At 56.5% G+C, this 21,570-nt stretch overlaps 2 protein-coding genes across 2 annotated transcripts; one reads left to right on the top strand and one right to left on the bottom strand.

Moving 5' to 3' along the window:
• The first annotated feature begins 649 nt into the window (after positions 1-649).
• Positions 650-7,844, top strand: Calm3 (calmodulin 3). The gene is made up of 6 exons (XM_004644285.2): positions 650-837; positions 4,871-4,901; positions 6,902-7,045; positions 7,163-7,269; positions 7,459-7,594; positions 7,673-7,844. Exons 1-6 carry the CDS (start codon positions 835-837, stop codon positions 7,699-7,701), a joined length of 450 nt encoding a protein of 149 aa, XP_004644342.1. The 5' UTR covers positions 650-834; the 3' UTR covers positions 7,702-7,844.
• A 6,539-nt stretch (positions 7,845-14,383) lies between these two features.
• On the bottom strand, positions 14,384-18,454 carry Ptgir (prostaglandin I2 receptor). The gene is made up of 2 exons (XM_004644284.2): positions 17,305-18,454; positions 14,384-16,323 (listed from the first exon to the last, which is right to left on the bottom strand). The coding sequence occupies exons 1-2, from the start codon at positions 18,070-18,072 to the stop codon at positions 15,937-15,939; spliced, it is 1,155 nt and encodes a 384-aa protein (XP_004644341.1). The 5' UTR covers positions 18,073-18,454; the 3' UTR covers positions 14,384-15,936.
• Between the last annotated feature and the right edge of the window lie 3,116 nt (positions 18,455-21,570).

The following is a 21,570-nucleotide window of genomic DNA, read 5'->3' as shown; positions in this document are numbered from 1 at the left end:
GACACTCCGAAGGTGGCAGGCGGAGTCTCTACGATGGGCATAATCTTGAAGACCCCGCCGCTGCAAAGGACCCAGTTGGGGGCGGGGCTTCGAAAATCCTGCATTTTGGATTGAACCACCTTCCGTTTCTTAGAGGGGAGAAACGAGAAAGTTTTTTGCATCTTTTGGCCTTTATACCAGTCTCAGCCCACAAAAGCAATATATTTTCATCTCTAAAAACCACAGTGTTCCTATTTCGCCTCGCTTTGCTTCTTAGCTCCACTTAGCTACCTCACTCAGACTTTCTCACCACCATCACGCAGTGGCTCGCCCCAGTTTGACGCATTGCAGGGAAGGTCGGACCAATCGGCGAAGCGCTCTTATTTCCGCCGTGAGCCGGACCCAATCCTGGCGCGGCTCACAGAAGAACGCGTCACGCACAGCCAAATGGTACCCCTCCGCCAGGAAGGAAAGTGAAGTGGATACAGGGGGCGGAGCGCGCGGCGACAGAAAGTAGTCCGTGGCGGGAGCTCGGGCGCGCGCCCAGAGTTAAATCCCACCTCTCTACTGTGTGGAAATGAGCGAACCACGGGCCGGTCGTTGCGGAGCAGGGAGCGGAGGGATCCGTAGGAGCCGCAGTGCGGTAGCGCGCGAGCCGGGAGGGGCGGGGCCGGGCAAGGCGGGGCGCGCGCGGCGACCGGTGAGGGACCGTTGGGGCGGGCGGCGGCAGCGGCGGCGCGCGCTGCGGGTTGTGAGTGTGGAGGCGCGGACGCGCGGCGGAGCTCGAGCTGCTGCAGCTGCTGCCGCCGCCGGAGGAACCTCGCTCTCCGTGCTCCGGACACCCCGGGCCTCGCCATGGTGAGTGAGGCAGAGGTGCGGCCGAGGTGGCGGGCGCAGCAGGACAGGACCCCCAAGAGGGCGGGGGAGCCCCGAGTGGGGGCGTCGGGGCCCCGGCGGGAGCCTCGGGGTGTTGAACCCGGAGGAAGACGTGTGGATCCCAGAAGGGGGCTTTGGGGCTTCCACAAGCGACTTTGACACGAGTAGTGTGTTGAGATCCCCAGAAGGGTATCAGCGTTCCGAGAGGACAGTTGAACCCAGAGTGGAGCATTTGGGCTCCCAAAGGAAGTGTTCGGGCCCCCCAGAATTATTTTTGGATTCAAGACGGAGCTTGTGGTTTCAAATTTGGGTATGTGGTCCCCCAAGAGGCAGAAATAAGACATAGTGGCCAGGGAGGAAGCTGTGTGGGCCCTGGTGAAGGCTCTGAGTCCTGATAGAGGGAAGAGGGGACCAAACAAGTGCGGGCTCCTGGGGTGCAGAGGGTAGGATCAGGGATGGGGCGACTTTTGCACTTTAGATCCTTGGGGGGAGGGACTGCAGAGGGGGTGGAGGACAGGTAGGTGCAAGCCGAGGTGAGGAAGAGCCTGGGGTGGGTGGCAGCAGAGGATAGGAGGTGCTTTTGCAGCCTACAGAGACTGAGAAGATTGGGTTGTGGAGGTAGTTAAAGGGGGTGCCAGGGAGCTTTGTGGTTGATTTGTGGGGGGGGGGTTAGTAAACGTTCTCAGAGAACTAGTGGGTTAAGATTGTTGAACTAATTTTTTTTTTTTTTTTAAATGGGAAGGAGTAGGGCAGGAGTGTTGTGTTTGGGTTCATGAAAGGATGGATTTCCAAGGTGAGAGGTCCAGGAAGACTTCGGCTTAGGTATCAGGAGGTGAGGTTGAAGGGAGCCAGGAGCATAGAAGAGGATAACAAATGGCAGCCAAAGTGAACCTAGGTTTGGAGGTGGGTGTGAGTAGCCCCCCTCCCATCTCCAGGAAAAGGCCTGGATACAGACGTTTGGTCGGGGTGAGGGGGAGGGTGGGCTGCGGATGCTGGAGGGAATGGCTATGCAGTGTCCTGTTTTCCTGGGAAGAACGTGTTGGTAGCACCAGGGCAGTGGGAGCAGGTGGGTGGAGTTGTTTAGGCCCCAGTTGCGCACTGAAGCCCCATGAAATGAGGATGGATCAAAGTTTGGGGTGCATCAAATGAGCCAGCTTGTTTGAGCCTAGAAGCCTTAACTCACTCAATACCCCATTCAGACCAAGATAGCCACCTTTCTAGATAGGGGGCTGCTTCCCTCTGATTTCCAGCTCCATGCGCCCTTCTGCATCTTCTCACTGGTGCCAAATGACAACACTGGGTAGTACAGTCTGGCATCAATGACAGTTGGAGGCCTATTCCCATGCCCTCAGGGTGGAGGCTGCAGAGCTTGCCCAGAGGGGACCTTGGGGGACCCCTTCATTATTAGCCTGAGAGCCTGTTGTTCTTTTCCTGGTCCTCACTGAGTGCTCCTGTGAATTCACACAGCCAGAGCTTTGAGAAAGAACCAGCAGACCAGTTCTTTCTACTCCTGCCACCCATGACACCCACAGCTCCAGCACCCCCACCCCCATCCCCGGCCTGGAACCGTGCGCAGCCATCCTCCCTGGCAAGGCCTGGGAGAACAGGCAGCCTCAGCCCTGTATCAGATCTCATACTTGCTGACACAGACCTGATGGCTGCTCTTGCCGCTACCCCATTTTCTCCAGCAGAATGTTGCTAATGGGACCCTGCAGTGCTTACAGGTGCCAGCAGGTCTCCCACCTCCAAAGGAGGGCCCCACCGTTCATCCTGACCAGTTGCTCTTCCCATTTGTAATCAGCAAGGTGTGGGTGGGACGAGGCTCTGTTAACTGGCTTTGGACTTTGGCCTGAGCTCTATGGCTCCTCCTTGGCCCCAGTAAGGGGCCCTGGCCTTGGTTTCTGATCTCATCTGACACTACTCTCTGGCATTGGCTGGGCCTGGGGCAGGCAGAGAAATAATACCCTCTTCCCTCCCCCCCCTCAAGCTTTTATTTTATTTATTTATTTTTTTCTTGTGCATCCCTTTGCTGGAGCCCAAGATGCTGGGACAAGGAAGCAGGAGACCAGCTGGATTATTTTGGAGACAGTTTTGGGTGACTGTTTACAACCCTCTGGAAAGGAAAGTGACCCTGGGGAGGGGTCCCAGTGATCACTTTTCAGACGTTTAGTTTTCTGGACAGCAGCCACACACTGAGATCTGTAGCTCCGAGCTGGGCCCCTTACTGGGCTGAGCAGGGCACAGGGCTCCTAAAGGGCAGGGAGTCTGACTGGCCTCAGGCAGAGCCACGCCTATTTGCAGCAGCCCTGGAACCAACAGTGCTCACCTGCATCTCCCAGCTCTTGGGTGGGAGTGACAGACACTGGGCTTCAGCCCCACTCGTGGGCATTCTGCAGCCCCTTGCTGTGCTCCCCAGGCAGGCTTGGCACAGAGCAGTGCCGTGCAGTGGGCTGGGCAGGGCTCTCACTGCGCTCCCTGTTTCCACTCCAGGCCTGGGGAGGAGAATGAAAAGCAGATGGAGCAAGCCCTCCTCCCCCTCCCCCAGCATTGCTGGCCGTAACCAGAAGCCCATCCTCTTCTCACTTTCCCCAGCAGCTTCCTCATGTGTCAGGACAAGGGGCTGGGCCCGAGCCTCTGTCCACAGGAGCCCAGGAGGCCGTAGAGTAGGGGCTCATGGGTTGGCGTTGAGCCTGCATCCCCAAGTCTTTGCTGACAGCCTCATAGAAGAGTCTCCTTCTGGCCTCCTCACCTTCCCTTTAGACCAGACTTTTCTAGAATGTGCACATGTGGTGTTTTCCTTTTGTGCCTTCCTCCTTGCCCACCTTAGCCATTCCCCCTTTGTTGTCATCACTTTGATTTCTCCTCCCATCCTGCCTCTTTGGGATTTGACCCCCTTAAGTTAACCAACATGTTCTTTTGTTTTTGTTTTTAAGTCCAGGACAATGCTGGGAGCAGGCAGTCGTTTGTTCTGGGGAAGGTCTTGAATGCCATGTAGACTAATGCAAACACATACAATAGGTTACTTCACTTTCTGGAACTCTCAAACTTAAGGCCAAAATCTGCTGTGGACTTGGAGCCCCTTCCCTTAACTGGGAAAGACAAGGAAGGGGAAAGTTCGTTGGACCCATCGAAGTCCGGGACCATGGGGAGAAGGGAGGTCCTGCCTTCACAAAAACCAAGGGAAACTTGTCTATAAGCTGTCCAAAACTAGATGTTGGGACCTAGTACACACCCTGCTCTCCCACAGGACATCTGTGCCCAGATTCCCAGCCCACCCCACTGGCCCACATGCAGCAAGGGCTGCTCACCACAGCAGGCCAGGCCCCAGAGTGGCCGGGACTGGAAAGGGTTAAAAACTGCAGCACTGAAGCTGACTTCAGTCCTGTGCTACTGCTCCTGCTGCCCTGCTGCAGTTCCCTCCCTGACATTTGTCCCTTCTGCCTGAAAGAAAAAACAGGGGTACCCTTTGCCTACACTGGGTGCCAAGGGGTGCAGTGGCTGCCTCCAGCCTGCCCTGGGTTCTTCCAGGCACCAAAGCAATTCCAAGCCACTGCTTGGAGTGTACCTTGCCTGGGCCTACCACCTCCAAATAGGTGACACAGAAACCAGCAGAGATGGCTCACATATCTTCCTTCTGCCTTACCCAAGGACTGGCCTGTTTCAGTTTGGAGCCTTCTAGAGCTGCTTGATTAGGCCTCTAGGGCACCCGCTCCTTCACACAGCCCCTGGGGCTCCCAGCAGCAAGAGGAGAACCCATTCCGTGCCACACTGCTACACTGGGGCTGGAGCAGCATTGTCCCTGCCTGCAGGCCTGGGTTTCCAGCCCACCCTGGCCCACAGTTTCTGTGTCTCTATGCCTCATCCTCTGGCCAACTCTGCCTTGGACCCTCACTTGGTCTTCATCCCTTGGCCAGCAGAACACCATGTGGCACCCTCCACAGAGGGGCAGGTGGGCCAGGGAGCTCCCCACTGCTGGGCAGCTGGTCTATAACTGACTTTCCTTCCTGCTTTCCAGGCCGACCAGCTGACCGAGGAACAGATCGCAGGTGAGTTTGCTGGCTTCTATCCCCATCATCTTGCCTAAGAAAAGTCTGTATCCCCATCCAGAGCTTAGCACTGGGACCAAGCTGACAGGCAGGAATGTTTGCATCTCTGTGTTACCCGTTGCAATGCCTGTGTCTGGGATGCTGCTAAATGTCCTCACCCTGCCAGTGCCATGGTCCTAAGACCTTGGACCTCTGGTGGGTTCCGAAGGCTGTGTCCCCCTGCTGGCTGCTGGAGCCTTGAATTCAGGGGCCACGGGACAAGCCTAGTTTTTTGTCAGCTGTATCCAGATAGGCCTAGAAGGTGAGATCCCTGGCTCCCTGTGGGCCTGCAGCTCCTGTCCCACTTTAGGAGCCGCCCAGGAGATGGCTGTCACTCCCACCTCTGTGCTTGCCTGCCTTTACACTTCGTTTTGCGCATTCTTGCTCTTGCTTTTCGTCTGCCGGAAATGCTCCTCTCCCAGCGCTTGCATGGGCAGCTCCTCTCCCTACCTTAGATTTCAGATCCATGTCTCCCTAGTGAGGCCTTCCCACCCCCTAACTCAAGTAGGTAGCCTCACTTTACCTCACATTGCTTTGTTTATTTATATCCCTCATGGCTTCTTGCTGTGTGCACTTTGTCACTGTCTTTACCTGTCATATCCCCAATCACTAGACGTGACTCCCTTGAGCTCAGGACTTGGCCTTGTTGGTCACTGCCATCTCCTCAGTATCTGAACATAGGTGGTGATACATACATTTTGCCAACTAAGCAATGAACAGAGAAATAACAGCATCCCTCCCAGTGAGTCCCTCATTTTTGTAGCCCCCGCCTCAAGATTCCCCACCCCCAGAACTGCTGCGTGACTGTCTTAGGTTTCCCCATCACCTCATTCTCAGCTGCTGGGATGTGGGGGTTTCAGAGACCACCTCTTGGCTTATCTCCGTGGCCCTGCCAGCTCCCTGGCTCGGTTGTCAGACAGCAGACCATGTGACGGGCTGAAAGCTGCCTCTGAAGTGGGAGAAGCAGAAATGGGCTCATCACTCCTTTCTCTGCTGCCTCTCACAGGGTCACACATGCAGTTTCTTAGCTTTGGCCAGGACAAGTGGAGTCCTGAGGAGAAAAGCAGGGAACTGTGTTTCCTGCTTGTGAGCAGGGGTCCATGTGACCTACTGCCCAGTGCCCACACCCACCTCTGGCAGTAGAGGGAGCTGGCGCCACCCCCAAGGAGGCTGGGGGCCACAGCTGCCCAGCTGTGCGTGTCCCTCCCACCTGATTTGCCACCGACACCCTAGTGTTGCACACATTCCGCTTTTCACCCTGTCCCCATTAGCAAACTGTCCGCCACCTCACCCCAGCCCACACCCCCTGAGAATAGGCTGCCAGGCATCTGTTCTCAGAGGGTTTGGGGGTAGGGGAGCACCAGGTGCCAAACTGGGCCCAGTGGGAGGGCAGGAGCCACGTGCTTCTCCGTTCCTGATGCGCCCCCAGCTGTGGCCTTCCCACTCAGCACCACTCACTGCCCTGCCTCCCACCCTGTCAGCCATGCTGTGCTGCTGACCACCCCCACACTCCCACCCCGCACGCCCCACTCCTCAGGAAGATGCCAGTGCCCAGCACAAGAAATCTGTCCACATTGCCTCTTGTCAGCCGAGACATTCTGCAGCCTCCGCTCTCCTCCCCTCCCATTCTAGCCAGTTGACCTTGACTTGTACACTTAGATGAAGAATTCACTCTGGCTCTCATCTGCTCTATGACTTAGGTCCGTTTCATCATTTGAGGAAGAAGCTAAAGCCAGGACCAAAAAAAAGTACACAGTTATCTAAAGCCAGCATCAGTCCATTTTCTTCCCAGGTCTTCGCCGAACTGGGTTGGCTGAAGAAATGAGTGCACCAAGGAGAGGCCGGGCTGAGGGTGGTCAGGCTCCACACCCTGTGGTGGACCGACTCCCTAGGCCTTCTCCAAGGAGCATGGGCACTCCCTGTGGCTTCCTGACCCGGACCCGTCCCCTTTCTTCTCCCAGAATTCAAGGAGGCCTTCTCCCTCTTTGACAAGGATGGAGATGGCACTATTACCACCAAGGAGTTGGGGACAGTGATGAGATCCCTGGGACAGAACCCCACTGAAGCAGAGCTGCAGGACATGATCAACGAGGTGGACGCAGATGGTGAGCCCAGGGAGTTCCCTTAGGGACAGATGGGGCAACATGTCTTCTCTGGGGTCTCTAGGCCCACTTCCCAGGGCCCAGGCCAAGAACTTCTCCCTTTCCCCTTTCTCCTGTCAGGGAACGGGACCATTGACTTCCCGGAGTTCCTGACCATGATGGCCAGAAAGATGAAGGACACCGACAGTGAAGAGGAGATCCGAGAGGCGTTCCGCGTCTTTGACAAGGTAAGCAGTCCTGTCCAGGTGTCGTGAGACCTGTGCCAGCAGAGAGTGGCCAGAGCCACTAGCCACCACCCCCGGCAGTGTGGGCCCCCTTTCCAGCTGCCTGGCCACTGCTCTTCCCCTTCAGTCCCTGCCTGCCTCCATTCCCTTGCCAGGGGAAGCTAAATGAGAGCCTTTGTCCCCAACCTCCAGGATGGGAATGGCTACATCAGTGCCGCAGAGCTGCGCCATGTCATGACGAACCTGGGGGAGAAGCTGACAGATGAGGAAGTGGATGAGATGATCAGAGAGGCTGACATTGACGGCGATGGCCAGGTCAATTATGAAGGTACGTGTGCCGTGGCCCTTGTGCTGGGAAGGGCCGCCAGGCTCCGACCTGCTCACTGGCCTTCTCCTTTCTCTGCAGAGTTTGTACAGATGATGACCGCCAAGTGAAGGCCCGGGCAGCTGGCGATGCCCGTTCTCCTGATTTCTCCTTGCGCGCGTTCTTCAACACTCCCCCGCGTACCCCGGTTCTAGCAAACACCAATTGATTGACTGAGAATCTGATAAAGCAACAAAAGATTTGTCCCACGCTGCATGATTGCTCTTTCTCCCTCCTCCCGAGTCTCCCTCCATGGCCCTCATCGCTCCCTTTCCTCTTCTGCCGTTCAAGTGCTCCAGGCCTGATGCATTCATAAGACCAACCCCAACCCCCTTTCAGAGCCTCTGCCCCTGCTCCAGCTGGGGTGACCACCCTCCCTCGCAGTTTGTTTCATTTCATTCTCTTATTTGGGTACAGGGGTGGCCACCAGTGCTATCCTGGCCCCGTGAGGGTGAAGCCCCCACCCAGGCAAGGAGCGTGCCTGTCACTCTTGCATGCAGCCAGCCCTGTGATTCTGTGTACAGAACCCAGCAGCCTGGGACTGGGGGCCAGGAGGGGCGTGCAGAAGCCCAGAGGGGCTGAGTTGTCGTGGCACTGCCAGGACGTTTGCGGGGGGCTCAGAAGCTGGCATGCTTTTTCTACCGGGGCTGGCTCGGAAGGGGTGGACAGAGTGGACAGCACTCAGGTCCTGCTGGTCGCTGTTCTGGAACCATCTGACTGGCTTCCTGAGGCAGGCTGGGCGGGGACTGCTCCTTTGGCCACTGCCCTTCGCCCTTGCACATGTCCCTCGGGGTCCCAGCTGTTGTAAATACCTGGTGCTAACATCCCACGCCCTCCTTTACGGTGCACCCACCCCCAGGGCCGTCTAGGAATGGATGTGGGGATGGTCGCTCTGTAATGTGCTGGTTATCCTTTTATTTTTTAATGCCCCTTAAAACTTAGATTTTTGTCCTAAACCATGCCAGGCCAGCTGAAGGGTGGGGAGAGGGAAGATGAGCCCCACCGTGCCCTCACAGGAACAAACCTGCAATAAAACACCCCCGCTGGCCCGTTGTACTCTGCACGCAGCCAGGGCCTCGCTTCCCGCTGCTCGGGACCTGGCGCTTCGCTCCGCCCACCGCCTCGGCCCGCCCCGCCCGCCCGCCCGCCCGCCCCGCGGAGAGCATGATCCGCCCCTCACCTCGCTTCTGACTCGCCTCTGGGACAAGTCAGTGAACGCAGGCAGTCAGTCTGGGTTCTTTTCTGTTCTTTTCATCTGGTTCCCCCACCCCAGGTCGATCAAGTGGCTTTCCTGGGACCTGCCCAGCTTTGGGACACCTCCGCCCTCTGGCACCAGCCCTGGAGGGAGGGAAGGAGGGAGGGACGGGCCTGGTGGGAGACCTGGCCAGGAGCTGAGGGCAAGGGCAGGTAGGCGTGAGGCTGTGGGCACTTGCAGAATGTTTGGGTTGTTTTTGTTTTTTAAACCGGGCAATATTGTGTTCAGTTCAAGCTGTGAAGAAAAATATATATCAATGTTTTCCAATAAAATACAGTGACTACCTGACGTAGCTCCTCCAGTGTTGTCTCAGGCCCAGGGTCTGCCCTGGCCCGGGCAGGCTGCAGACAGGCCCTCCCTGTGCCTATTGTGAGGCCACATCACATCCTGCTGAGCTCAGTGTGACTGCAGGGTCGTTGGGGCAGGACAGTGAGTGCAGGCGGCAGGTCAGTGTAGTGGTGCACAGGTGCCAGAGCCAGCCCTACCCTCTGCGCAGGGCCCTGGGGACATGTGGGTCCCACAGGACAGAGGATAGACACCAAGGCAGAGCCACTGTGCTGCAGAGGGACCCAGAGAGACCCAGAGGGCTCTGCAGTTGGGCAGGGGTGCCTTCCCGCAGGCAGGGAGCAGCACAGAGGATGCAGGGAGCAAGGAGGCTGTGAGGAGAGGTGGGGCGGCCTCGGGTTTCCACAGGGGACCCAGGGAGAGATGGTGGCCTTTGCTATCCGTCACTCACAAACCTAAGTGGCTGTGCTGGGCTCTAGGTGCCCAAGAGGCCGTTACTGGGAGTTGGTCTGAGGATCTGAAGCAAAAAGCCAAGAACAGTTGCCAAGTACAGAAAGTGCACCAACTGGGGCACAGGCTCTGGTGGAGGGATGTATCCCAGTTCTCTGGGGCTTCTCCCAAAGCCAGTGGCCCCAGCTGCGAGTCCCACACACATCTCCTTCGGGCCTGGACCGCAGGCCTAACACTCATGGACGCTCACGACTGGATGGCCCGGCAGGAGTGGACAGAGACAGCTTTCTCTACTCTGGCCAACCAGGGAAAGAAGGAAGGGGCGGTGGCCAGGGTGGAGGGTGCACCAGGCGCGGCCGCCAGGGGGCGCTTCTGCGGCAGGGTTGCGCGTTGGCCAGGGCTTCATGGCTGTGCAGCCCTCAGACCCCAGCATGGTTTGCGACACTGAAAGTTGCAGCCAGGCCATTTCTCCAGAGCCTGCATCTGTGTTCCCTTTGTTGCTAGCTGTGTAGGGTGTGGTATTTGTGATATAGTAGACAGTGTAATGGATAAAACCGGGGCTGGGGGACTGGGGAGATAGCTCAGTGGTCTAAGCACCTGCCTGGCAAGCACAAGCGCCTGAGTTCGATCCCCGGCACCACGTGTAGCACCGGCCTGGAGCCAAGCATAGTGGCGCAGGCCTGTAATCCCAGTGCTGGGAAGGCTGAGACAGGAGGATTGCTATGAGCCTGAGCTGTGTAGCGAGACCCTGTACCAAATAAATAAAAAAAGATTTTTAAAAGTTAAAAAAAGCAGGTCTGGGGCTGGTGAGATAGCTCAGTAGAATAAGCACTTGCCTGGTAAGTGCAAGGTCCTGAGTTCAATCCCCGGTACCGCAAAAAAAAAAAGTCTCCGTGTTCGGGCAACATCCCAGGCCTCTGTGACTCCCAAGGTATGCTGCAGACTGGGCTGCGCAGCTGGATGAACCCAAGAGCCTTGCACGGCGAGCTTCAGCCACTATTCCCGCGTGCCTCCTGCTACACAGGTCATCTTCCAAGCTCTGCGTCTGGGTCCTCAGTGAAACTGAGCTGCCATTTGGCTGGGTGGCACGACTGCCTTGTGCTAACCAGGAGACTGAGACCCAGAGGGGCAAGGCCCTCCTCAAGGATCCGGTGTAAATTTGAACCTGTAGAGCTTTTTTTTTTTTTTGGGGGGGGGTTCTTTTTGAGAGAAACTCACTTTGTAGCCCAGGCTCACCTCAAACTCCCAAGGATTCTCCTGCCTCAGCCTCCCAAGTGCTGAGATTACAGGCATATGCCCTCACACAGCCAGAACTGTGTACTTTGACTGCTAGTTTTCTGGGGGAGGTACTGAGAATCTAACTCAGGACCTCACGCTTGCAGGCAGGCGCTGTACCACTGAGCTAAATCCCCAGCCAAGTGGTAGTTTATTAAATGCTGCCTTAAAGCAGGCCACAGGCTGAGCCAGTTGGGGCTGGGCTGAGGCTGTAGCCTCAAGGGCATGTGACATGGAGATGGCCTTCTTAGCCATGGGAAGTTCTAGCCTTATTAATTGGCTTTTTGTTTGTTCGTTTTGAGATAAATTCTCACTGTGTAGCCCAGGCTGGTCCTGAACCTGTGGCCATCTACCTGCCTCAGCTTCCTGAGTGCTGAGATTACACAGGGGCACCACCACCAGCACCCCGCACCCCCAGCCAGCTGGTCAGGCACTAATGGGAAGCAGTACCACAGAAGGGGGCCCCCTCCTAGCCAGAGTGCTCACCAGAGTGAGGGGGGCTTGGCCCTCACTGAACCTCGGGCACCACCTCAGTCACTTCCTACTTGATAATGCTAGAGCAGTGACTTCATTTCTCTAAGCCTCAGTTTACCAGTCTGCAAAATGGAGAAGCGGCTGTAGAGGAGAGATCAGAAATACAACCAGCTTGGTAGGTGGGCCACCAGGCCACTTAATTCCAACCCAGGCTGCGTGCATTTCTACTGCAATTCAGCACTTGCAAATACTCGTGGTGCACAAGCAGGAAGTAAGTGATTACCCAGCTCCCAAAGGAGAGGATGGCAGCCGGGCAGACAGCGCCTTCCACACTGCTTCTGGGAGCGTCATGCTTGGAACAGCTGAGCTGGATCTCAAAACTGGACCCCACTTGCTCGGATCCCCAGTGCCAGGCTTTTAACCACCGCGTTCCTAGCCTGTGCTTCTCGGTGCCTTTCATCACACGCACACGGGCACACACACACACACACACACCCGCCAGGCCTGTGTTTTGGAAAGACTCTTATTCTCAGACAGGCTTAGTGGTTAAGTAATCATGACTTCCCTTTCCATTCTTTATTAATCAAAGACACATGGAAGGCACTCAGCGCCTAATGGCCTGGGGCAGCAACGAGGCTGTGGGCCGCAGCTCCAGCGCAGCCTTGCTGGCACGCCTGTGGGGGCTCCCAGCTCTGCTAGAGCAACTCAGAGGCTGTCCCGAGAAGGTGACTAAACCCGGAAGGGTGGGGGGCGAGGCCAGGCTCCCCTTACTTCCCAGAGGGCAGCGGGCTAGCCAGTGTAGCTGCCGCGAGGCCGCTTCAAAGTGTCACTCCCAGTGTGACCAGCAGGTGGGGCCATGGCAACAAAAGGCCCTAAAAGTCTGGGCTCCCAGGACCAGGGGACATGGATGTGTAAAGGCCCATCTGTGGGTTGGCCTCCTGTCAGGAAGACAGAAATGAATAAGGATTCATTCCCAACCCTTCACTTCCTACCCGCCACCCCAGGGGAGAGAAGGCAACTCGCATTCGTCCGTCCGCGCGCATCTTTGCACTGTGCTTTCTCAGCTTTCAATTTAGTATTTGAGCTGCTCCTTCCAACACATACTGATGGGATTATTCAGTAATCCCACTGGTTCATGAGCCAAGGAGGACCAAGGCTGTGACTGCCACTGATATATCCTCAAAGGACACAGCAGTCAGCCTGCAGCAGGCTCCAGGGAAAGTATGACAAGTTAATAAACATACGAAAGGCGCAGAAGTTAAGTTCCAGAGTCAGACCGGAAGTGCAGCACAGATGTGCATCTCTCCTCCACCACTTCTTCCAAACTCGAATCTGGCTCAGCCATCCAGGGCTCCGAGGAGCAACCCCAGGCCTCCCTAGGCTCCCCAACCCACTCCCAGCCCTAACCCCCTGGGGACAGGCCTTTCTTCACTGGACAGTGAACAGCAGGAGGGCATGGCCAGGGTTGTCCTGGCCGCTGTCCCCATCATCACGGGGACGTGTCCTGCTGACCAAGAGAGGAAATACACTGTGCTTGGGCAGTGGTGAGCCTGGCCTGTGGCCTCCAAGCGACAGGCGAAGCGACCAGTGAGATAGCGCCCCCTGCCGGCACTGGACAGGGTGAGCAGTGAGGATGAACTTGGTCGTTTCGGGGCCAGGACACCAGCCGGGTGAGGAGTTTCTAGCTCATCCGGGCACCTTGGGGAGGCAGGAAGGACCTGTCTTAAAACATCCGATGGGGGGAGGTCCTTGCCCTGAAGATGGGACCGATGGCAGCTCAAGGGATCAAGTACTGATCCCTGAGGTCACCAAGGGAACTACCTCACCTGCGGCGTGACAGCAAGGAGGTGAGACCCTCTCCATCCCTTTGTCACTACCCTCCGTTCAGTAGGGGCTTTTGGATTTGTCCCACCTGAGACCACGCTGGGTCTGGTGCCAAGGGCAGGACTTATTCTGATGTTTCCAGATGTTTGGTTTGGTAGGCAGGGCCTCATCAGATGGGTCTTGAGCTCCCAGTGGAACCCAGACAAGCCTCAAACACTCTGCTGTCCTCCTGCTCCGGTCTCCTGAGCACTGAGATCAGGCATGCGCCAGCACATCTGGCTTTTTTTTTTTTTTTTTCTTATAACTGGACTTCCTTATTTTTAAATTCACCCAAGAAACTATTACTCAATTATGACCGCTGTAAAAGTTTCTAAACACCCTTATTTGTCTTCAGTATTACATGTGGGTTTTGAGGGGGTGGTAGTGAGATACCCATTAGCTAAAGGTTACTATTTTGACACTTTTAGCTACATTCACACTGTCAATAATTGTTGCCACTCTAGTTCGGAATCCTTTTCAGGACACCCAAAGAAAACCCCATTCCTATCAACCGGTCACCTCAATCTGGTCTTTTTTTCTTTTCTTTTTGTTTTGTTTTGTAGTGCTGGGGATAGAAACCAGGGCCTTGCACATGCCGGCAAGCACTGTGCCACCGCCCCAGCCCATGCATTTATTTATTTACTCATTTATTTGTCTTTTGAGACAGGGTTTCACTATGTAGCCTCAACTGGCCTCAAACTCTGTGATGTTCCTGCCTCAGCCTCCTGAGTGCTGAAATCACAGGCATACAGCACCACACTCGGCTTATTTTTTTATTTTGAGATGACAGAGGAAATCACTAAATTACCTAACCTGCTGCCTGGCAAGCACGAGACCCTGAGTTCAATTCCTGATAAATAAATAAATAGCCCAGCCTGCCCTTGAACTTGAAATCCTCCTGCCTCAGCCTTATGAGTAGCTGGGATTATAGGGGAGCAACCACTGTACTCAGTTTTGACCTTTTTTTTTTTTTAACCTGTTTTTAACTCTCAAAAACATCCCCTTCTTCCTCTCCTTCTCCTCCTCTCCCTTGTCTTTGTGTTTTGAGTTGAGACAGGGTTTTACTATGTAGCTCAGCTTGGCCTTAAACTGGGGACAATCTCCTGCCTCAGCCTCCTGGGTGCTGGGATTATAGGCATATGCTATCACACCCAGCTACCCCTTGTTTTTCTTAAATGTGATTTGAAACAGTGACTACAAATAAATAAAAGGGAAAACAATAATGCCATGCTTGCTTGGTCTGGTTTTCAAATCATGTTTGCCCAGATAATAACTGCAGTGACAATAACGGCAGTAACAGTAATGCCTAGGCCAGCCCTGCTTCCCAGCCCTGAGCTAAAGCAGACTTCAGAGCCCATCATCTCTCAGCCTCACAGCTATCCCCTAAGCTGAGCCCCTGATTACAGTCGGAAAGAAAGCGAGTCACAGAGCAGTGCAGGGTTCCAGTCAGCAAGCTGTGCCCTGCAGTGAATTAGGCCATCTGGCTCGGCTCCGGGGCCCAGAGGCGGGTCCGCTTTTTCTGCTGTGTGGCCCAGGGCAGTGCTCGCCTTCTCTGGGCCTTGACTCCGGCCCAGCCCTAGAAGCTCTGGTCACAGGCGGCTGCCCGGCGGCTGGAGAGTGTGCCTCGCATGCAGGACCTGCTGCGCGCCGCCAGCTCAACCATCAGCTCACACTGCTCTACCCCTTCCCCAGGTGCAGCCTGGAGTGAGTGAGGAAGGGAAACCGAGGCAGGCAGTGTGGGCTGGGGGTGGGAAGTCTTCTGGCCACTCTCCCTGGCTCTCCAAGCCAACTCACTTCCATTCCCAAGCACCCCAGATTCCCATCCCTGGGCTTGCCTAGAAATCACCCCAGCAGGGTCTGGAGTGGGCCAGAGACTGCCCTGTGTCCCGACACAGGGTGGAGTTGGCGCCTGCTGTGTATGGGATGAATGAATGAATGAATGAAATCTTTAGGGCTCCAAGGATAATGAGGTGAGGCCAGGCTCTGTAGGGAGGCAGTTATTTGTCCAGGCCCCAGAGAACAGAAGACACAGGACTGGGGGCTGCATTCTTGGCTGGTACCTGCTTTTCCCCCCACCCCCACCCCTTCAGCTGCTGTCTTCCCGGCCACACTTACAGACGACAGGCCATACTGCATGGCCCATTAAGCTATGGCGTTTCTAGGGTACCAGGTACATGCCCACTAGTGCTTTTTATAATGCAGCACCCCTCCTTCTACCCACCTCCTTTTGAGATGCAGGATCTCCAAGAATGATGGCGAACAGTAGTTAGAGGGGAGCTTTCTGGGAATCTCTAGCTTGGGAAAGGGCAGGGCCTTCTCCCAGGAACTGGGACGGGCAGCTGGGACCCCGCTTGATGGATAAGGGTGGGAGCAGGAATCCTAACCCCCTGCAGACCTGAGTACCCAGAAGCCACTGGGAACCTTGCCACCTTCTAAATATTTGGACAGTGAGATGGATGGGGAGCCCAAGGCCAGGGCCGGCAGGCCAGGCTGTGGGCTATTTTGAGACAACTGTTCTTTCATGCTCCAGGGTAACTCTTTCTCCTCCCACAGCCTCCATGGCCACCCTGATGGAGGGAAATAGCCGATGACCACCCCTACAATTTGGGGGGCCAATGTTCTGGCTCCCACAACAGCCATGTCCCTGCTTTTCTGGCTTCTGCACCAGGAAGACAGGGCAGGAGGTCACAGGGCCAGTTTCAGTTCAGCAGAGAGAGCAGGCGACAGCAGCCTCGGCTTTGGACAGCGTCGTCGTTCCCACGGTGCTGCCCCCACCGGGCCGCGAGACAGGAGGCAATGGCGCCACCTGTCCCTTACTCCAGGCCGACAGGGGCACCAAGGTCCCCTCCAGAGCAGCAGGGATCAGGGTGTCCCTCCTCCCTGAAGCTGGCTGGGCCTGGGGTGTCTCTGAGTCACTTAGGACAGACCGAGGACACAAACAGAGCCAGAACCTGAGTCGCTGGAAGACGGTCTTGCGGAAGAGGATGAAGACCCAGGGGTCCAGGATGGGGTTTAAGGCGTTGAAGCGGAAAGCAAGGAGGTCTCCCATCTCACTACTGTCCGGGGCGATGGCCTGGGTGAAACCACGAATCTGGGGGCAGGGAGGGGATTATGAAGAGGCTGTCAGTCCCCCACCTTCCCACCCTGGCTCTTCACCTCCCACTTGCTCACTGCAGGGATGAGAGAGTGACACATAAGAGAGGAAGGAAGTAAGATAAGATGAAAACGAAGTCGCTGATGCATCTTGGAGCAGAGGCAGGGAAAGCACCCGCAGCTCCCCAGCAGGACCGATGGGGCCAGGGCTGTGCTTGTTCCGCACTTCACACCTGGGGGGACCCTGGGCTTGCAGACCCTTGAGCCCAGTGCTGTCTGCACACCTTTGAGTCTCTAGGTCATCATAACCCTGCTAACAGATGAATTAAAGACCTCCAAATCCAGCCCAGCCCTTTGTATATTACAGAAGAAGAAACGGAGGCCCAGAATAAAGACGAGAAGAGCAAGTGTCACAGCCCCTGGTGTTGTTCTAGTGGAAAGGGTGAAGGTGGCAGCGTTTTTGAGCCTAGAGTGGCTGCAGATGGGAGCTGGGCTGGAGGAGGGGGAGTTGGGTGGGAGTTCAGGCTGGGAAGCCTGGCCCCTGGGTGACCCTGGCCGAGAGACACTGCCCCTCATCTGTACAAAGGGTGGCAGGGCTAGATTTTGCACCATTTCCTGCCCAGTGTTGCAGAATGGGTGTGAAAAGTTATCTGAGGAGGTATTTGGAAACCACAAAGCATCCGGTGAGCAAAAGGCAAATGCTCTCAGGTGGTGGGTCCTGTTGTCACAGGAAGGGGGATCTGCCTGATTATGGAAGGGCTGGGAATGTAGACGCTGATACAGCAGTCAGCGGGCAAGCGGGCCCAAAGAAAATGCGAAAAGGCGTCACTGGGAACTTGGGAGCTGTTGGCCTGGACCAAGCTGTCTGACCTTTTTCAAGACTCAGTTTCCCGATGCATGAAAGGGGCACGTCTAATAGTGGGCAGAGCTGGGTGCTACTCTCCTGTCCTCTCCCAGCCCTGCTCTTGGAGAGACTCACCGTGAGCGGCAGGGAGCACACGGTCATGATGACTGTCATGAGGACCAGCAGGATCAGGTGGTCAACCTCCTCCTCACGCGACCGGGAGCTGGGGACCGGCAAGCCCTGGTGGCGCCTCTGCTGGCGGTACATTCGGCAGAGGCTGACGATGACGGAGCCATTGCACAGGACTATGGCACTCACCAGCAAGGCCACGAGGCTGGCATAGGACAGGGAGAAGGCGCAGCCTCTGGGGTCGGCGGAGCGCAGGCGGATGAAGCACCAGCTCCCCGGGCAGTACTGCTGGTGCTGGCCCAGGCCCAGCAGGGGCAGCGCGCAGAAGAGCGTGCAGAAGGCATAGATGGCAGGCAGCGCCAGGCGGGCGCAGCGGGGCCCGTCCAGCTGGGCGTACATGTAGGGGTAGCTGAGCGCCAGGCAGCGCTCCACGGCCATGGCGAAGAGGATGAGCATGGAGGCCAGGCCGAAGAAGGTCATGGCGAAGGCGAAGGCATCGCACAGCGCGGGCCCCCCGCGGGCCAGGCCCAGAAGAGAGCTGTTGCGAGCATAGGCCACGAATACGGCCGGGCTCAGGAAGCACGTGCCCAGCAGGTCGGTCACCGCCAGCCCGGTGACCAGCACGGCGAAGGCCGACGGGCGTGACTGCCGCCGCGCGCCCAGGATGCCCAGTGCCAGCCCATTGCCCACCACGCCCAGCACGAACATCAGGGTGCTGGTGGTCGGTCCCACCGAGTCCCGCACGTAAGTGAGGTTCCGGCAGGAATCGGCCATCGCCTAAGGCAGCGTGCAGCCTGCACTAGAAGGCTCCCAAGGGTGGGACCACTGGGATGCCGGCTGCAGGCCACCGTCCTCAGGCAGCAGCCGGGGCCTGTCACTCCCACCCCAGTTCTCTTCGTGTGTGTCTCTCTGCGCTCCTCTCCGTCTCCTCCACTGGTCTCTCTTTCCGCCTCTACTGTCTCTGTCCTTTCGGCTCTCGGCGTCCCTAGCTCTCTCCTTCCGTGCCCCTGCCTCGTGCTGTCTCGGTTCCCCAGCTCTCTAGCTCCAGCCGCTGTGCGCTCTTGCTCGGCCGCGTTCCGGACCTCCCAGCCCTGCAGCTTCCCTTCCTCAGCGGCTCCTCGCTCCAGCGCGTGTCTCTCAGCCTGAAGTCTGCGTCTCTGTGTCAGCGTCTCCGTCCCTCCCCCGCTGCACCGCCCGCCCTCCGCATCTCGCCGGCTCACCCAGGCCTTTTCATTTCCTCTCTGGCCCGCCCTCCCTGTACCCGCCTTCTTCTGCAGCCCCCCGAGGCTCCCTGCCTCCCTCCCCCAGCCTGGCCAGCGCTGCCTGCCCTTTCTCCTCTCTCAGTCCCCACAGAAGAGCCACCTGCTCCCTGCCATACTTAGGTCTCTGTCCTTCTTCCTTCCCTTGCGTGTCCCTCAATGGGCCGGGTTGGGTGTCAGAGTCCACACACCCGGCTTCAGAGCCTACTAGGGGACCGGGATGCCACCGATCTTGTGAGCTTGGCTGTCTGGCTGCCTCAGGGTGGCCTCCGTGCTCTGTTCTGGGCTCCAGGCCCCAGGGTTGGGACATGGCCCCTGGGATTGAGAAATGACTGGGAAATTCCTCCCTGATGCCGTGTTTTCCAGACAGCACTGAGATTTCTGGTCCCTGGACACAATTGCTCACGAGCACAGTGTCCTGAGGAGGGGCAGTTCTGGTGGCCAGTAGTAGGGTCAGAGCTGGAAGATGTGGGTGGCCCCTCTCGAGAGGCACACACTGCAGACCCCTGCTTCTCCACAGCAACACGTCCAGGCCCTAGGCCAAGCTCCAATGACCTTGGTCTCCAGGAATAACATTTAAGCCACAAATGGGTGGCCACCGGGCCTGCAGAACTGCTGCCACCTGGATGGCTTCCATCCTCCCCCACCAGCCCAGCTGCCTCCCCCCAGGTCAGTGTGGTCAGGCCACAGGTCACATCTGTCAGTGTGGCCGTATGGGCCATTCCCACCAAGTCCCCAGCTCCCCAGGGAGCCTTGGAGACCATGGGGACCAGATGGGTCCTCTGAGACCCTCCAGACTCACTTGCAGCTGGAGTGTGGAGATTCCAGACTCAGGATTCTGCCTCCATTTTGCTTGTGTTTCTGTCTCTTGTGGTGTGTGAGAGAGAAAGAGAGAGAAGAGTGAGAGGTTGTATTACTGTGAGTTGAGCTAAGGGGTACATCCTTGGGTCTTTTAAAATTTTTACTTTGGGGGTCTTGTTGGGGCAAGGCCTTGCTAAGTCAAGTAAATTCTCCAGGCTGGGGGTGGACTCACGGTCTTCCCATTGTACAGAACTGTCCCAATTTGACCACCTTCTTCCTGTGGGATGGTCCTAGGCAAGAACAGGAAGCTGATGTGCCTCAGTTTCCTCATCTGTATCATGCCTCACACCAGCCTCACAAGTCTGACTGATAGGAGCCAGCAGCAGGGTTCAGGGGTCTTTGCAGCCAGGAAAGATCCTAGGCAGTGTCCCAGCTCCATGCCAAGGGCTGCTTCTGACCCAAGGGCTGGCCTGGGGGCAGCTGCCGCCTTGCTCTCTCTGTCCCATCTCCCATGACCACAGCCTCCTTGCCTTTCTCCCACCTCCCTATCAGCCATGCCCAGCTGGCACCCCAGCTTCCGGCAGGATGGATGCCCTGGCTCCAGCCACACCAAGGATCCCAAGAGACCACACAGCCCCACTCTAGGGGTGCCTATGTGCGGGTCCCAGGCCTCTAGGCCATGTGGTCCCCCTCACACTCTAGTTCCCAGGCAGAGCAGAAGGAACTCAGGAAGTTGTATCATATTAATAAGGGATGACGCTGGGCAGGCTTGTGTCCTGTCTCAGCACCAGGGGAGTTCTTGGGGGAGGCGGGGCGCTCTGGTTCCAAGAGCTTCCTCCTGCTGGCTTCCTGTCCCTATCAGGATCATTAAACATTCAGGAAGTTCCTTCTGCTTGCATGCCCAGGAGGACCTGGAACAAGCTCTGCTTTCCTCTAGGCCTCAGTTTCCCCTCCTGTGCCACTTGGGGACACAAGCCTGCAATGACAACATCAGTTCCAGGCTCCTGCATGAACAGCTCTAGGAGTGACAGCTTCCTTCTTAATGAGGGAAGTAAGAGAGGGGGAGGGCTGTATCGGGCCTGCACACGCCTCCGCGCACACCCTGGGCACAGCTGGCCTTGTGCCTGGCTATGGCCCAACAAGGCCTACAGCCAAGCCCATGGCCGAGCCTGTGGCAGGAGCCACTGGGCTTCAGCTCCAACCAGGTGCCACAGGGAAGAAGGTCGTGGCCTGCACTGGGGGAGGGGTATATTCAGGGACTGGGGGAGCCAGGGGCTGCAGTGCTGGAGCTTTTAGGGTGACTCAGCAGCTCCCTACTCTCTCTCCACCCACTGTGAGAGCAGGACTCAGCCTCCCCAAGGGACCCAGGGCGGCTGGCAGAAGAGGAAGGACAGCCCGGGACCATGGAGAGGGGATTGACTCAAGAGCACAGCACCAGAGGGGCAGGGTGGGGACCCAAGCGAAGGCAGGTGACCAGCTGAGCCTGTGAACTTGGCACAGGAGTCTGTGTGCAATTTGGGGCCCTGCAGGACCTAAGTGAGTGATGTTTATTTGTCTATTTGTTCGTTCTCTGTGTTGGGGATGGAGCCCAGGGCCTCCTGCGTGCCAGGTCAGTGCTGTGCTACCGAGCCAGCTCTTTTTAGGACAAGACTTGTACTGCTCAGACTGGCCTTGAACTGAACTTGTGGTTCTCCTGCCTCCTGAAGCTGAGAGTATGGGTGTGCATCACCATACCCTAAGAGAGCATTTGTTTTGTTAGCATGGTGATGGTGGGTTGTTGGTGTGTATGTGTGTGTCTGTGTGGCTTCTATGATTGCATCTTTGTTGGCTGGCCTGTTTCTTCTCTTTTTAAAAAAATACTTTAAAAAATTATTTATTTATTTGGTACAGGTCTTGCTACACAGCTCAGACTTGTAGTGATCCTCCTGTCTCAGCCTCCCCAGTGCTGGGATTACAGGTTTCAGTGGCTGGCACAGGCAGGTGCTTAGACTACCTAGCTATCTTTCCAGCCCCTTCTTCTCTTTTTTTAATTTTTATGATTACATGTTTTCCCAGAACTTGGGAGGCTCGAGGTAGGAGGATCTCCAATGAGTTTGAGACCAGCCTGGACTAAATAACAAGACCCCCCTCCCCCATGTCCAAAAAGAAAAGAAAAAAAAATTCCATACATTTGTAGTATATAATGTTCACTTTTTTTTTTTTTTTTTTTTTT

This window comes from Octodon degus, unplaced genomic scaffold, assembly GCF_000260255.1.
Source record: "Octodon degus isolate 3935 unplaced genomic scaffold, OctDeg1.0 scaffold00197, whole genome shotgun sequence".
Classification (NCBI taxonomy): domain Eukaryota; kingdom Metazoa; phylum Chordata; class Mammalia; order Rodentia; family Octodontidae; genus Octodon; species Octodon degus.
The sequence above is the reverse complement of the archived record's forward strand: the minus strand, read 5'-3'. Positions and strand labels throughout refer to the sequence as shown.